The 15,875-nt window shown below is 44.1% G+C and overlaps 1 protein-coding gene across 2 annotated transcripts in view; it reads right to left on the reverse strand.

Moving 5' to 3' along the window:
* Positions 1-530: 530 nt before the first annotated feature.
* The window catches only part of XCR1 (X-C motif chemokine receptor 1), a 46,457-nt gene continuing 31,112 nt past the window's right edge, over positions 531-15,875 (reverse strand). For both annotated transcript variants that reach the window (XM_079795088.1, XM_079795087.1), the window contains 3 exons: positions 11,107-11,206; positions 3,694-3,785; positions 531-1,889 (listed from right to left, as the gene is read on the reverse strand). In XM_079795088.1, the coding sequence (XP_079651214.1) occupies positions 847-1,872 (1,026 nt within the window). In that variant the 5' untranslated portion in view covers positions 1,873-1,889; positions 3,694-3,785; positions 11,107-11,206 and the 3' untranslated portion in view covers positions 531-846. The remainder of the gene's footprint in view (positions 1,890-3,693; positions 3,786-11,106; positions 11,207-15,875) is intronic.

The following is a 15,875-nucleotide window of genomic DNA, read 5'->3' on the forward strand; positions in this document are numbered from 1 at the left end:
CATTCTAGATGGAACATGATGAATCTGAAGTGTCAGCTCAATAGCTACCTGGAGAGAATGAGATGTTGGAGGACATCTTCCCCTTGACTGCCTTCACCAAGATGGGTGCAAGTCTAGGCCTTCAGAGTGGGACGTTGGCATCTGGAAGGTAGCAACTGTACCTTGTTCATCTTTATGTCCTCCAAGTACTTGCTTCATGCAGACGGCAGCACTTATTGCATTCATTCTTTTTTTTTTCAATAAAAGATCTATAGACTACATATGCTAGAAATTGGAATTATGATACAGAATACATCTCCAGTCCAGTTGTAGGTTTTTAGAATCCAGATTTCATCTGACTATGCTTACTTGAGGATGTGGTTACTTTTGTCCTCATCCAGTCATCACTGAGGAGCACTCTCCAAAATTAGCTGGGACAACCGTACAGTCAGGAATGGGAGAGACTGTCTTGCCAGCAGCCTACATTTGCACAATTATCACACATGAGTTTCAGCCCCTCATCAAGTCTTGAAGGACGCTCCTTTCTGGGAATCCTTTCATGTTTTAGAACCTTCTGAACTAAGCAATGATAACAAATCCATGTCTAAATGAATGAATAAATGAAGGAATGAATAATAAACTCAGAATCCAAGAAATGTTTTTCTTGATGGCAATATAAAATTTACAGGCAGGGAGTCCCTTTTCTGCAGTAGGACCTCCTGGTGTAACGTATTTCTTTCACCTCCCACCCCTGCAGCCGTAGCATCCCCGGTGTTGTGCCTTCTGCAATGCTCTTTCTTGTACCACTTCTCTTTGCTCCCACTCAATCTCTTCTGTCCATCTCAACCTGCAGCACCAAACTCCCTTTCAATAGAAGGAGGCGCCCTCATTGTGGAAAGCACCGTGGGAGTGAGGTAATGGGGAAGGGCTGGACACCTGTGACCGGCAGAGCCAGGAGTGTCGGAGCAGACTTTTGAGGTGTCTGCGGAACTTGACCCCGACAAAGACATAGAGCACTGGGTTGAAGCAGCAGTGGGAGAAGGCAACATCACGGCAGATGAGCAAGGCATAATCCAGCTGCGAGTGGGCCTGGCAGCTCCGAATGATGTTAAGTTTGAACAGTGTCTGTAGGAATAGGACCAGGTTGTAGGGAGCCCAGCTGATGAAGTATGCCAGCACAATGGTGAGGATGAGCCTGACTGTCCGGTGGTGCCGTTTGGACCGCGAGCGGAACAGAGTCCTGAGAATCTCCACGTAGCAGAACAGGATAATCCCCATGGAGAGCAGAAAGAAGACAATGTGCTGGTAGACGGAGGCCAGGTACCACTTGAGTTCTGAATATTCACATTTTGAAAGTTCTGATAAAGATTCTGGCTCATACAACACTTTGTGGAAGATGGCATCGGGGATGGAGGACAGGATGCTGACTGCCCACACAGCTGTGGTCACCAACACACGGCATTGGAGGGTGTAGACTCTCAGGGATGAGAGGGGGCTCACCACAGACAGGTAGCGATGGATGGTCATGATGGTCAGGAAGAAGATGCTGCTGAAGAGGCTGATGGAGAAGATCAAGTTGGAGAGCTTGCAGAAGAAGTCTCCCAGCACCCAGCCCCAGTGGTACTCCAAGGCCCACAGAGGCAACAGGAAGGAGAACACCAGGTCTGAGAGGCACAGGTTGAGGATGAAGACATTGGTGAGGGACTCCAGGCTCTCATACTTCACCAGGACCCACAACACCAGAATGTTGCCCAACAGGCTGAGGAAGAACACCAGGCAGTACAGGATGGTGGTGTTGAAGGTCGCAAAGGTGAGGGTTTGAGTCTCACACAAAAAGCTCTGCGAATCATAATCATAATGGGTGGTGGACTCTGGGATGCCTGAGGGCTCCATCTAGACATTGAGAGTATCTGAAACGAATAACAATAAGATACCTAGAAAAACCTCAATAACTTGGGAGTACAACATACTTCTAAAGAATCTATGAGTCAAAGAACAAATCACAAGGCAAATTGTAAAATATTTTGAACTGAATAATAATGAAAATAGCACATATCAAAATTCATGAAATGTAACTAACTGTAATGTAACTAAACATAATGCAGTCCTTAGAGAAAATTTTATAGCTTTAAATGCTATAATTAGAAAAAAAAGTTTTAAAATCAATGATCTAAAATCGGTGACTCAGAAACTGGAAAGAGAACAAATTAAACCCATGTAAGTAAGTAGAAGGAAGGACATAGTAAAGATAAAAGAAGAAATAAAGAAATAGAAAATAAAAGAGAGAAAATGTACAAAACAAAATCTGGTTGTTTGAAAAATATTTGTAAAGGTAATAAAACTCTAGCTAGATTGATTGAAATCAAAACGAGAACAGAAACTGTCAACAGCAGGTATGAAATAATGATTATTACTACAGATCTTACAGACTTTAAAGGAATAACAAATAAATATAATAAGTTTATCTTAAATTCAACAACTTAAATGAAATGGGAAAAAACTTTTAAAAATTCAACTTACTAAAATGGACATGAAATGATATGGCAAACTGAAATGTTCTGCATTTATTATAGAAATTTAGTTATCTATAAAAAAATTTTCCCACAAAGAAAATGCTAGATGACTTTTCTAGTGAATTCTGTGAAACTTTATGGAAGAAATGATACAAATCTTATAAAAACTATCTGAAATATAAGATGGAATACTTCCCAAACCATTTTATGAGGCCAGCACAATCCTGTACCAAAATCAGACAAAAATATTGCAAAAAACCCCCCCAAAAAAACCAACCCTAAAATGGCAGACCAAACTTCCTCATGAACATAGAAGCAAAACCCTTGACCAAATATTAGCAAATCAAACCCAACAATATATTTAAAAGAGATAATACACCATGACCAAGTGGTCTTTATCCAAGAAATATGAGATTGGTTCAATATTTGAAAAATTAATCTGCCCTACTGCCATGGCTCAGGGTTGTGTCGACCTATGAACCAGGAGGTCACCGTTCAATTCTGAAGGTCAGGGCACATGCTCAGGTTGTGGACTCGATCCCCATTGAGGAGGCAGCCAATCAATGATTCTCTCTCATCATTGATTTTTCTATCTCTGTTTGCCTTTCCCTTCCTCTCTGAAATCAATCATGATTGATTTAAAAAAGAATTGTTCTTTTAAAAAATAATCCATATAAGTCACCATATTAACAGAATAATGACAAAACTACATCATCCTTTTTGATAAATGCAAAAAGCATCTGACACAACTCAATACCCATTCATGACATAAACTCTCAGCAAGTTAAAAATAAAGGGGATATTGGGCATCTACAAAAACCACTCCACTTTTTTGTTGGCAATTCATTCATTTACTCAAAAATTGAGAGGTACTCCTGGTCTGAGCATGGAAGGCTTTGGGGGTATGAAGGAGAATGTTGCCAGAGCCCACACCACTCTGAGTTACATCCTCGTTTGGTTCCCTTTTGCCTGTCATTGCTCTCCCTCCCACCTCCTTGGCCCTCTCAACCCTACGTGAGTAAACTTATCTTTCTGGTCCGCAATATATTTTGGATTGAGAAACACAGTTCTAAATTATCCAACTACCAATAACAACCACACCTTACATAAAAACGTATAACCAGTTAAATCTACTTTCTTTAGCATAAGGAAAAGAAAAGGGTTATATGTGACCGTTCTACTCCAAGCACCATCCACCGACCCATGGAATCAGCCTCTGGAGGGAGGGCTCAGGAATCTGCCCATTTATCAGCTCCTGAGGTGGTTCTGCTGGCCACCAGAGTCTAAGAATCCCTGTTAAAATGAGAGGAAAATGTAACTTTAAAAGGAACTCACCTAGAGCTACACCTCTTTCCACGCGCCTTCAGGCAGAAATGGTGCTTCTCATATTTCGCTCAGAGAAACCAAAACATGCCCTTCCCAGTAGGCTGGAGGAAGGTGGGAGATGGAGTCTTGACTAATCCCTCCTCCTCCCACCACCAGGCTTGTTACCTGGAATCTATCAAGTGTAGGTTCGGGTAATTTTGGAGTTAGAAGGGATATGAAAGGATAATGCATTTTTTAAGTTGTATTTTTATTTTATCAAAAATTGTATTTGATTAATGTACCAGTTATAAATAATTATGATTATTTTAAATTAAGATAAAATTCATGTAACGTAAAATTCACTATTTTAGTTATTTTTTAAATGTTTTTTTATTGATTTCAGAGAGGAAGGGATTGGGGGGCGATATACAAACATCAATGATGAGAGAATCATTGATTGGCTGCCTCCTGCAGGTCCCCTACTGGGGATCGAGCCTGCAACCCAGACATGTGCCCTAACCGGGATTGGAACCGTGACCTCCTGGTTCATAGGTTAATGCTCAACCACTGAGCAACACTGACCAGGCAAAAATTTATGATTTTAAGTTGTGGAATCCAGAAGTTTTTAGAATATTCACAATGTACAATCATCATTATTATCTAATTTCAGAACGTCTCCATTACCATCCCCCACTAAAGAAATGCCATGCTTGTTAGTAATCAATCCCACTCCCCACCTCTCTCCATCCCCTGGCAACCACTAATGTACTTTCTGTCTCCAGAGTTTTCTCTATTCTGGACATTTCATGTAAATGGAATCATACAATATGAGATCTCTTGTGTCTGGCTTCTTTCACTTAGCACATTTTGAAGGGGTTCATCCATGCTGTGGCATGTCAGTACTTCTTTAATTTTTAAGGTTAAATAACTAAGTAATGGTTGCATAATCCCATTGTATGATTAAACCACATTTCATTTATCCATTCAAACATTTAGGTTGGTTGCACTTTTTGGCTATTATGAATAATGCTGCTCTGAAATTCATGTACACATTTTATGTGGACATATATTTTTAATTCTCTTGGGTTGTGAACTTTCTGGATTGTATGGTAACTTTACGTTTAACTCTTTGAGGAAATGCCAAACTGTTTTCCACAAAGCTGCACTATTTTACTTTCCTACCAATATTGTATGAGAGTTTCAATTTCTCCACATCTTTACCAATGCTTGTTAGTTTCCTTTCTTTAAAAAAAATTATAGGGTATGTAATGATGACTCATTATGATTTTTATTCACATTTCTTTAATAAATAGCAATGTTGAGTATCTTTCCATGTCATTTGGAAATTTATTGGGTATTTTTTGGGGGAAGTATCTATTCAGAACATTTGCCTTTTGAAAATTTGGGTTATTTGGCTTTTTATTTTTAAAAGTGTTATTTATATACTAGAGGCCCAGTGCATGATTGAATCATGCACGTGTAGGGTCCCCTACACGCTTTCGCTTTCCGCGGTGGAGCTGGGTGCCTGTCCGCTGGTTCTGGAGCAGACAGGCACCCAGCTCCCCCACTTTTGATGGTCTGCGGCCGCTGAGGGGGGCTACCCTGCTGTTGAGAGGCGCGGGGGGCGGGGCTCCCACCCCCTGCGCCTCTCAATGGCCGCTGAGGGGGCCTGCCGCAGACACCTGGCTACCCTGCCGTTGAGAGGCGCAGCTGGGTGTCCGCGGCAGGCCCCCTCAGCGGCCGGGGATCTGGCTGTTGAGAGGCGCAGGGTAGCCCCCCTCAGTGGCAGCGGGTCCGTGCCTCTCAATGGCCGGATAGGCCACCCCGAGTCCCGCCCCCCAGCCTCCCACCGCCCAATCGTGGGCGTAGCGGAGTGATGGTAATTTACATGTTACTCTATTATTAGATAGGATTGGAGGCCCAGTGCACAAAATTCGTGCATGGGTAGGGTCCCTAGCAGCTGCTGGCTGCCAGCTGAGGCCTTCCTTCATTCTGCGCTGCCCCTTGGTGGTCAGCGCACGTCATAGTGAGTGATCAAACTCCGGGGTGGTCGAACTCCCGAGGGGACACTTTGTATATTAGGCTTTTATATATATAGATTCTGGACACTAGTCTCTTATCAGATATGTGATATGCAAATAACTTTATCCATCCTGTGGTTTCCTTTTTAATTATTTGCTGGTGTCCTTTCATACACAAAAGTTTTTAACTTTGATAAAGGTATATTTATAAGATGTTTTTGTTTCTTGTGGCTTTGGTGTCATATTTAAAAAACCATTGTCTAACCCAAAGTCACAAAGATTTGTACCTGTTTCCTGCCCAGAGTTTTTCAGTTTTAGCTTTGAACTCTTAATTATATTCCATTATTGTCTTAGGCCAGCATCGCACTGTTTTGATTACTGTAACTTTGTAGTAAGTTTTGAAATCAGGAAATATGCGGCTTCCAACTGTATTCTTCTGTTTAAGATTGTAAATAGATAAATGGAGTATGATTGCAAATGGTGTTAACAAGGGTGCCATGACTACTCAGGGGGAGAATATTAGCCTTTTTAGCAAATGTTGCAGGGACAACCAGATACAAAAGAATAAATTTGGACTCCTACTTCATGTGAGATACAAAAATTAACTCAAAATGGATTAAGGGCCCAATTGTAAGAACTAAAACTACAAAACTGTTGTGGGTCAAAGGACACTATGAATAAATAGAAAAGAAACTTTAATAGGGATTGCCTTGAACCTGTAGATCAATTTGGGGAGTATTGCTATCTTAGCAATATTGAGTTTTTCAATCCATGAACACTGCATTTACTTAGGTATTCTTTAACTTTTTCCCATGGTGTTTTGTGGTTTTTGATATATAGATTTCATGCATTCTTGCTTAAATGTATTCCTAAGTATTTAATTTTATGCTGTTGTAAATGAAATTATTTCCTTACTTTTATTTTCAGATTGTTCATTAATAGAGTATAAAGATACAACTGATTGTTAAATACTGATCTTAAATTCTTCATCTTTTACTAGCTTTAATAGTGGTGTTTTTTTGGTTTTTTTTTAGTTTTTTTTGTTTGTTTGTTCTGTTTTGTTTTTATAAATGTAGGATTTTCTGTAAAATCATGCAATTATCATAGTGAGATGGTTTTACTTCTTCCTTTCCAGGGTCAGTGTATACATTTTAAAACAGAAAGTTCTAATACAGTGGTCAGGCTGCACAGAGGTGGGGCTGAGTTCCAGCCTCATGCAAACTCAACATGCAAAAGGAGAAGTCCAGTCTTGGGTATATCACAGTGTGAACAGCGACCTGGTTACCACTGTTAAGGTCTGGACCCGTCTGTGGGAAAGTAGGATCCAGGGCAGAGAACAGCGTCAGAGGTCTTTGGCATCCGCATCAGAGTGGAGTCCTTGGCAGGAATGAATTGCTATTAATACATGAACTGCTGACTGTAGGTCTCCACGGTCTCATGATCTAATGGGACCAAGTCCAGCAACATGGATGGCTCTGTTTGAGCCTCAGCCCCGTGGACATGAGGCCAGTCATAGGCCTATTCACATCAAAAGTCTTGCAGCATTGGGAGCCCTTGGGGAGAGCATCCTGGCTTCAGTGAGCAGTATAATCACAGGGAACATATGCAACCATGGCAGTGATGAGGGGCAGCCTTGGGTAGCCGAGCAGGCCAAGGATACCTTGAAGGGATGGAAAGGAAGAATACTGCAGCCTTGTTGATGACAACACATGAGGCCATCTCAGGTACCTCATTATGTACTGAATAAGCTTTGGGAGATGAGAGTTAGGAAGACTAGTGCTGAGGTCCTGCCATGGGGGCTATGTATTTGCGAGGGCCAATGTAATCTGAATTTTGAAGTCAGAGTGACCTATTTGAGTGTTAGGCTGGAGAATTTGGGCCCTTCTATTAATGTCAGAGTCTAAGGCAGAGTTAGATCTACAGGAGGACATGAAATAGCTTTAGCTTCAATAGTTACAGAAAGATGTGACTCTATGAAGGTCACTGTAGGTCACTGCACATTATTCTTATTGCATCAGTAATACAGTCACAGGAGTCAATGTGAATCATTGATCAAAATCAAAGATACATATTGAGAAACGATTCCATATTGATAGTAAGAAAGCAAGTAAGAAAATAGATAGGTGAGAGGGGAGGGCTCTGCATACAGGAGAGGACTGGAGGCCAGCAGGTCAAAGTGGAGGGAGAGCTGGAGTTGGAAAATCACTGTGCAGTCATCATAGTGAAGGTTGGTTCAAGCAAGAGCCATCAATGGACGCTTAAGTCTAAGGGTGAGGAATTTTACTGAGAAGTAGGATATTTTCCTGGTCTTAAAGTGTCTCCTCACAGACTACTTACTGAACAATAGTAATTATATAGCAGAGAAATTGGACAACATCTTGACAAAATGATCAAATTTAACATCCCCAATGAGCATGCAGGTGGACATCACGTGCCTCCAGATGTGATGTCCTGAGAAGGATACAATATCACTATTCCAGCCAGGGAGGCATCACCCAAATCCAAAGATGACAACTCATGGAACTCAACATGTGGAATGCTCTATTCAGAAGTGGGGGAGCTTGCCTGGCTGGTATTGCTCGGTGGTTGAGCGTCAACCTATGAACCAGGAGGTCACCGTTCAATTCCCGGCCAGGACACATGCCCGGTTGCAGGCTCAATCCCCAGTGGGGGGTGTGGAGGAGCCAGAGAATAGATGATGCTGTCTCATCATTGATGTTTCTAACTCTCTCTCTCCTTCTTCCTTCCTCTCAGGAATTAATAGAAAAAGAAAAAGAAAGAGGGGAGCTCTATTCCTCAAAAATGCCAAGGCCAGAAAGACTAAGAAAGGCTGAGAAACGATTCCAGATTAAAGGAGGTAAAGAGACATGACAACCAGATGCAGGATATGACCCTAGGTTGGATCTTGCCTGGAGTGAAAAACTTGTTATAAAGAACATGAAGGGGTAAACTGACTGAGGCGAATAGCCAGAAGTAGATTAGACACAAGTGTTAATGTCAACACAGAATTTACTGACATTGATAACTGCACTGTGGTTATGTAATACATCATTCCTATTCTCAGGAAGTACACACTGAAATATTTAGGATTGAAGAGTCATGGGCTATGCAATTTATTTTTAACTAATTCAGAAAAAGAGATGAGAGAGAGAGAGAGAGAGAGAGAGAGAGAGAGAGAGAGAGAGAGAGAGAGAGAGAGAATGCCTGCAAGCACATGCTGTGGGGCAAAATGTTAGGAACAGTCAGTGACAGTGGCAACAGTGTGAGTTCTGTATGTGCTGTTCTTAGTCCTGTCATCTTTCTCAGTTTGAAATTCTTTTCAAATCAAGAGTTTAAAAGTTAAAAACAAACAAAAAGTAGACGGTGCAAGACCTTATTTTCCTGTCCCCCTTCGAACCACTTTGATTAATTTCTTGCTGTTTTCTTCCAAAGTTTCTCTTTGCAAATACAATCAGGTTATTTTTGCATGAAATCATGATCTAGAGAGTTTCAGCCTCCTCAAAGAGTTTCCGCCTCCTCAGAGTCACCCAAATGGCCTTGCTTTTCCATTTGCTTCCTACAGAAGTCTTCATTGTTAGTATAGTACTCCGAACTTCCCCCTCTGGCCAAGTAGTCCATTCGTTCGTTGGTGGAATCTGTAGCAGATAAGACATCTGGACCTTGGAGTGGGAGCAAGAGAAGTTCTCCTAAGTTGTATCCCTAGGTGCCCTCTGAAGTGGGTTCAGGCTGGGAAGGAATGAACAGAGGGCCCAGACGCCCCTCTGGAGGCCCTGATTCCATAACTTCAAAAGCCCAAGGCTGTTGGGATTCTTGCCTGTCTAGCAGGAGGATCTGCATAGACAAGCATGGCTTTAGGGAGCCTCCATCTCTGCCAACCCTTGACTTGATTAGACCTCATAGCAACATTTCGGTAAGGAGTGCACTATCGATATTTGAATTTTATGGATGAGCCAGCAGAGCTGCCCAGAGGTTAAGTCACTGGGCCACAGTCAAATAGCAAGAAAGTGCAGTTATCAATATCAGTAAATTCTGTGTTGACGTTAACACTGGTGTCGAATCTACTTATGGGTATTCTGGCTTAGTCCGTTGATCCAATCATGTTCTTTATAATAGCTTTCCCCTCCAGTCAAGATCCAACCTAGGATCATATCCCGCATCTTGTTGTGAGGTGGCAGAGTGGGATTCAGCCCAGGCTGCCTGACTCCAAGGACTCAGGTTTCTTGGGGGTGGCTTGGTTCAAGCTGTTTTCCAAGATTGGGCATAGAGTTGGGGTTGGGGATGTTAAAGAGTATCTGACCTTTTAGGCTGGGGTGGAATGTCCCCCTCCATCTGTCTTCTTACTGCTTTTGGAAATGCCTGGAGGAGGTTCAGTCCTCATTATATCTGTCAGACTAGCATTTCAGGATTTCATTTCAACACTGATTTCTTTTCACACAAAGATTTTGACCCACATGATCAATGAAGGGCTATTTGGTGACAGCTTTAACTTGAAGGGACGATATAACCATTCTGGAAAACAATTTGACCGAGTCTTCAAAATTTAAACACACACTTATGTGATCCAGCCATCCCACGCCTATGTATTTACTCAAGAATACAAAACCCAGCTCCAGCCGGTGTGGTTCAGTGGTTGCACGTTAACCCATGAACCAAGAGGTCACTGGCTCAATTCCCGATCAGGGCATATGCCTGGGTTGGGGGTTCAATCCCCAGTAAGGGGTGTGCAGGAGGCAGCTGATCAATGTTTCTATCTCTCTATCCCTCTCCCTTCCTCTCTCTTATATCAATAAAAACATATTTTTTAAAAAAGGAAATAAAATCAATGTCCATACAAAATTTTGTTCATAATAGCAGCTATATCTGCTATTCATAGCCGCTATATCTGTAATAGTGCAAAACTTGAAGCAGTCCAGGTGTCCATCATCAGGTGAATGGATACATAAACTGTGGAATACCCATAACAGTGGAATGCTCTTAGCAATAAAAAGGAACCAACTATTAACACGTGCTACAACACAGATGAATTTCAAAATGATGCTGAGTGAAGGAAGTGAGAAAGAGGATAGACTGGGTGATTCCATTTCTAGAATGTTGTAAAATATGCCCACTAATCTGCAGTGACAGAAATCAGATCCAGTGGTTGCCTGAGTTGAGGGTGGAGATAGGGTTTGAATACAATGGGGCATGATGAAACTTCTGGGGGTGATACAAAGTTGGTTCTCTTGTTGTGATGTGGCAATAGAGATATGGAAAATATTGCCAATGTGTGCTCTTCATCAAATACTTACAAAGGTAAGGTTCTGGGTGACCATCCATGTATTTGATACTTTAAGATGCTTTACTCAGTCTAAGGCGTATAATGACATTGGCTGCTGGCTCTCCATTGTCCTAGAGAAAGTGAGCAAAGAAGAAGATTAGCTCAGGGCTTCCGATTGTCAGCTCAAGTTCTGCATGAGTGACATGAAAACTTCTGTATCTGTCCTTAAAGAAATCCATCTCCTGTGGCCAGCAGACTGAGATTTCTGGAAACCAAAATCACCTCTCAATCGGCAGTGGCCAAATCATAATGCAAACCAAATCTACAGCCTTGCAGGGTATCTTCTGTTAACGTGAGGGCATTGGGAAAGAGAGATCCTGAAAATTGGGACGGGAACCTATGGGAAGATCCCAAGGAAGCTGGGGGTATGGAACCCCTCCGTGGCCAGTAGAAGCAGCCCTTCCACCTCTGTATGACCCACCAAGCCATCATCGAACGGAGATGTCATACATGAGACAGGACCAAGCAGGCCCTGAAAGCACAGGTAAGTTACATGAGGAAGTGACCCAAATGCCCACGGCCCCTGCTCTTGCTACACCGCCTTCTTACGCCCGGCCACACAACCTGTGACCTCACGAGGAATTCCCTATGTCCAGTTGAATGAGGAGGAGAAAAACTCATGTCTGGTTTACAGATGGTTCTGGGAGACCTGCAGACACCGCCCAAAAGGGGTCCACCGGAGAGGCACTGCAGCTTCTTGCTGGACATCCCGGAAGGACAGCGGTGAGGGGCAGTCCTCCCAACGGGCAGACCTTGGAGCACTGCACCTGCTTGTTCACTTGCTTGGGAAGAGCAATGGGTACCCATGCTCTCAGTCATGTTGTTTCCAGACAGTGCCTGGGTCCAGTCCCACCGATCGCAGCCTGTGCGCATCACATTTGCGAGTTGATTTCGGAGGGGAAATCTTGGTTTCCTGGTTCCCAGTTTGGGGTATAGAGAGGAAAGGACTCTCACTTTTACTTCTACAGAACATGCAGCTTGCGTTTCCCGTTTCTAGCCAAAAAGAGGAAAGGGTGCCTGGCCACGTTTCCCTGTCACTTGACCAAGGTCCAACTACCCATGACCACTGGAGCCTCCCAGATTTATTTTTTGGTTCGATTTTATTGAGGTATGTATTAGGCAGGTTCGACCAGAAAAAGAGAATCAGTAGGATGAAAAAGCAATCTCTCTCTCTCTCTCTCTCTCTCTCTCTCTCTCTCTCTCTATATATATATATATATATATATATATATATATATATATATATATATATATATCATGTCCCAAAAAATAGCTCAATTGATGTTTCTTTCTTTTCAGATTTAACCCATTGGGATTAATAATTATTCAAAGTGTGTATATATTTTTTTGGGACAACCTGTATATATACACCTACATCCATATATATGATATTTAGATATATTTATAAATACGTATTTCTATATACTATCAAATCATATATTTATATATAATATAAATTATAAATATATACAGTTACTATATACATATATATTTATAGATACATTTATAATAACAAGTATACACACAGTTACAATAACAAAGTCATACTTGTTCCTACGTGATACCACTATCTGGGTACCACTGAGAATGTGCTAACCCTTTCCTTAGACAGGTTTCAAAGTTCTTGGGTGATATTCTTTCTTTTCCTGGATATCTGGTAACTTGAATACATAATGTACAGTTTATTTGTTATTTGTTATATCTTACGTTAGAGGATAAGAGAAGGCAGACACATTTATCTGCTTTAATACATACGTATATAGACATATTCATGACAAAATAAGGAAGAGATACTTATAACAGTTCTGGTTCACATTTCTGCACCTGGCCACATAGTCATAGCTGGTATTGACAGCTACCTTCTTTCACTACCCACTTCATACTCTCGTTGCCCTCCGCAAATACTTTAGCTGGTCATGGTTCTTTGCTGATCCAACCCTTCATTCCTAAAACCTGGACCATTAGCATTTCAGCACGTAGTACTAAGAGACACCCCAAGGAGTCACTCATGTTCCAGACATATTCTTTCTTACGTCTACTGTGTAGTGGCAGGTCAGTTTCATGCCAGCCTGCGCAGCGACTCCCTCCTTTACCTGCTGATTCAGAGGTAAGAGGACCCGAAGTGCCTGATGGCAGCCTCAACTTCTAGTTCAGTGGAATCATTGTTGTGTCTCCTGGTGTAAGCATTCCTCCCTTTGGAACCAAGACCAGCAGAGCGTAGGGGAATTCTGGTTCGGGTGGGAATGAAAGGGATCGGCTACCTGCCAAACGCAGACACTGGCCAGAGCAGCAGGGAGTGTGGGGGGAGTGGCATGCAGCCTCAGTGTGCACTGGACGCAGCTGGGACCCGGGGTCAGGGTGTGGGAAAGGCAAGGAGCAACGGTGAAGCGCCCCTGACCCAGCAGCGTGGGCAGGGGAAAGCCACTGCAGAGGCTGGTGAGACCTACAGCCCGGAGAAGGCGGCTGGACCTGGGACCTGGCCTTTGGCTGAGGAACAAGTCACTTCCAGCCCTAGCCCAGCAGAAAGGGACCCAGAGGAATACATGCTCCAACCTCTTTCTCCTCCCCATTTCACCCCACCCAATTCCTGCTGGTACCTTCCCCTGGCACCAGCAAGGAGGCGAGGGAGCCTGGTGATACAGCCCATTCATGGGAGCACGGGGCAGGGTGGAGAAGGGAAGACACCAGTTCAGAGCTATGGGAGATCCATCCCCATCCTGCCCCATTCAGTGCGCGCTTCCCTGGCCCACCGCATTCCGCTGTCTCCTCTGCCTGAAGGCTCTCCTGGCCACCCTCCCCGAGTTCATTCCTCCTCCTCCTGGGCTTAAACTTCCCCCTCCTGAACAGGTCAGGCTCTTGTGTTGATTGTGGTTTTTTGCGCCCTGTCATTCTTCAAAGCATGGCTCTTCTTACGACAACATTTTTATCCAATAATGATTTATTGAACAGTCATAATGCCAGCGGCCAACATGTGCTGAGCACTGATGCCAGACACGGTAACTATTTGTTAGACGGTTGTCTAGAGCACGTCTCCATGAGGGCAGGGACCACGTTGTGTCTTGTTCTTTGCTCTCTCTCTTTCCAGTGTCTGGGACAGTGCCTGGCGCACACTAGGAGTTCAGCAAACGTGGGGTTAAAAAGTCCCCACAGCAAGACTAGCAAGTATTTCCTAGTGTGAAGTTTTAACTGTTAATTCCACTCTTCTTGAATATAAGCTGGTCTTAGCGATTCGCTTGACCAATAGAACCCAGTGCAGGGGACATTCTGGGACTTCTAGGTCATAGGAAGTCTGCAGCCTTCAGAATGTCTGGGGACATCCTGGTTGGGAGCCCTGAACCACTACTTTTTTTGTATTTTTTTTTTTCAATCCTCATCTGAGGATATTTTTTTCATTGATTTTTAGAGAGAGTGGAAGGGAGGGGGGGGGGTGGGAAACATTGATATGAAAGAGATACATTGATTGGTTTCCTCCTGAACTGCTCCTACCAGGCTGGGGATGGGCGTGCCTGAATCGAACCTGTGACCCTTCAGTCTATAGGCTGATGCTGTATCTACTGAGCCAAACCGGCTGAGGCTGAGCCACCACTTTTGAAGTCCACTGTCCTGAGGCTGCCGTGCTGGTAAGACCTCCTGGGAGCGTCTGGGCCCAGCTCACTGGTCTCCTCTGCCAAAAGCCATCCACCAGCTCGGTAGCACCAAGGGACCTCCATTGATGCAACACACACACACACACACACACACACACACACACACGTTCACACACACTCACCAGCTGAGTCCCGCTCAAGTTCTTGAGTCACAAAATTATGAGAAATAATGAAATGGTGCTCCTTTTAAGCTTCTGTTTGGGTGCTTTAGGAGACCGCATACAGAACGTGTAAGATTGCTTAGGGGGAAATCCCAGCCTATTTTTCCATCCTGCCTTCAGCCATCCCACACTCTCAGATAAACATCACCACCCGGAGTTTTGTGAACTCTCCAGCAACTCCCCTTTAATGTGGCTTGAAGGCGGGTGCCCTCTCGACTCAGCTTCCATCTGCAGCACAGCCGGGAAATCCCCCAAGTGACAGCGGAGTTGCTCCGGGCCCCCTGCCAAGTCTTCACACGGCACCCCTTCGACCTTGGTGGCAGCAAACTCACTGACTCGGGTCCTTTCCTTATTAGCATGCTCTGCCCCCCGGACCACGCAGGGTCTGGCTGGAGGGTGTGCACACGGGAGCTGGGGAAACGCGGGCGGCTGGCCGGGGGCTGCCCCTGGACACACCACCTTGCTTCCCAGGGTGTACGCCGAGCAAAGCGCCTCTGGAACCATCGGGGCATCGGAGGGCAGCCACATCGGAGGGCAGCCACGGCTTGCAGTTAGAGGACTGACCCCTGGTGGGTGCGCTCCCAAAGTGTGGAGAATTCTGGATGTTTCTGGTAGCACTAATGACTAAACAGACACCCGAGAAGCTTGGGGCCTCTGGACCTGCCCCGGAGCCTCTGGAAGGGTCCTGTGGGGATGTCCCTGGGGCCCGGGGCATGTGCCAGCTCCTCCTGAGTAGGGCGGGGAGGGGGGAGCCTCTTCTCACTCTCCCATTGCTTGGGTGGGTGGGGGGAAGGTAACAGTGTTTCTGGCAGAACAAGAGTTTGGGGAAGAGGGAGGATGTGTTTGTGATTTAGCGAGACAAGCATGTGAAGGCGGGGCCTTGAAGAGCCCTGGACTCTCCTTCTGCTCCTGGTCACAGCCATCCTTTCTCA

This window comes from Cnephaeus nilssonii (genome assembly GCF_951640355.1).
Source record: "Cnephaeus nilssonii genome assembly, chromosome: 17".
Lineage (NCBI taxonomy): Eukaryota > Metazoa > Chordata > Mammalia > Chiroptera > Vespertilionidae > Cnephaeus > Cnephaeus nilssonii.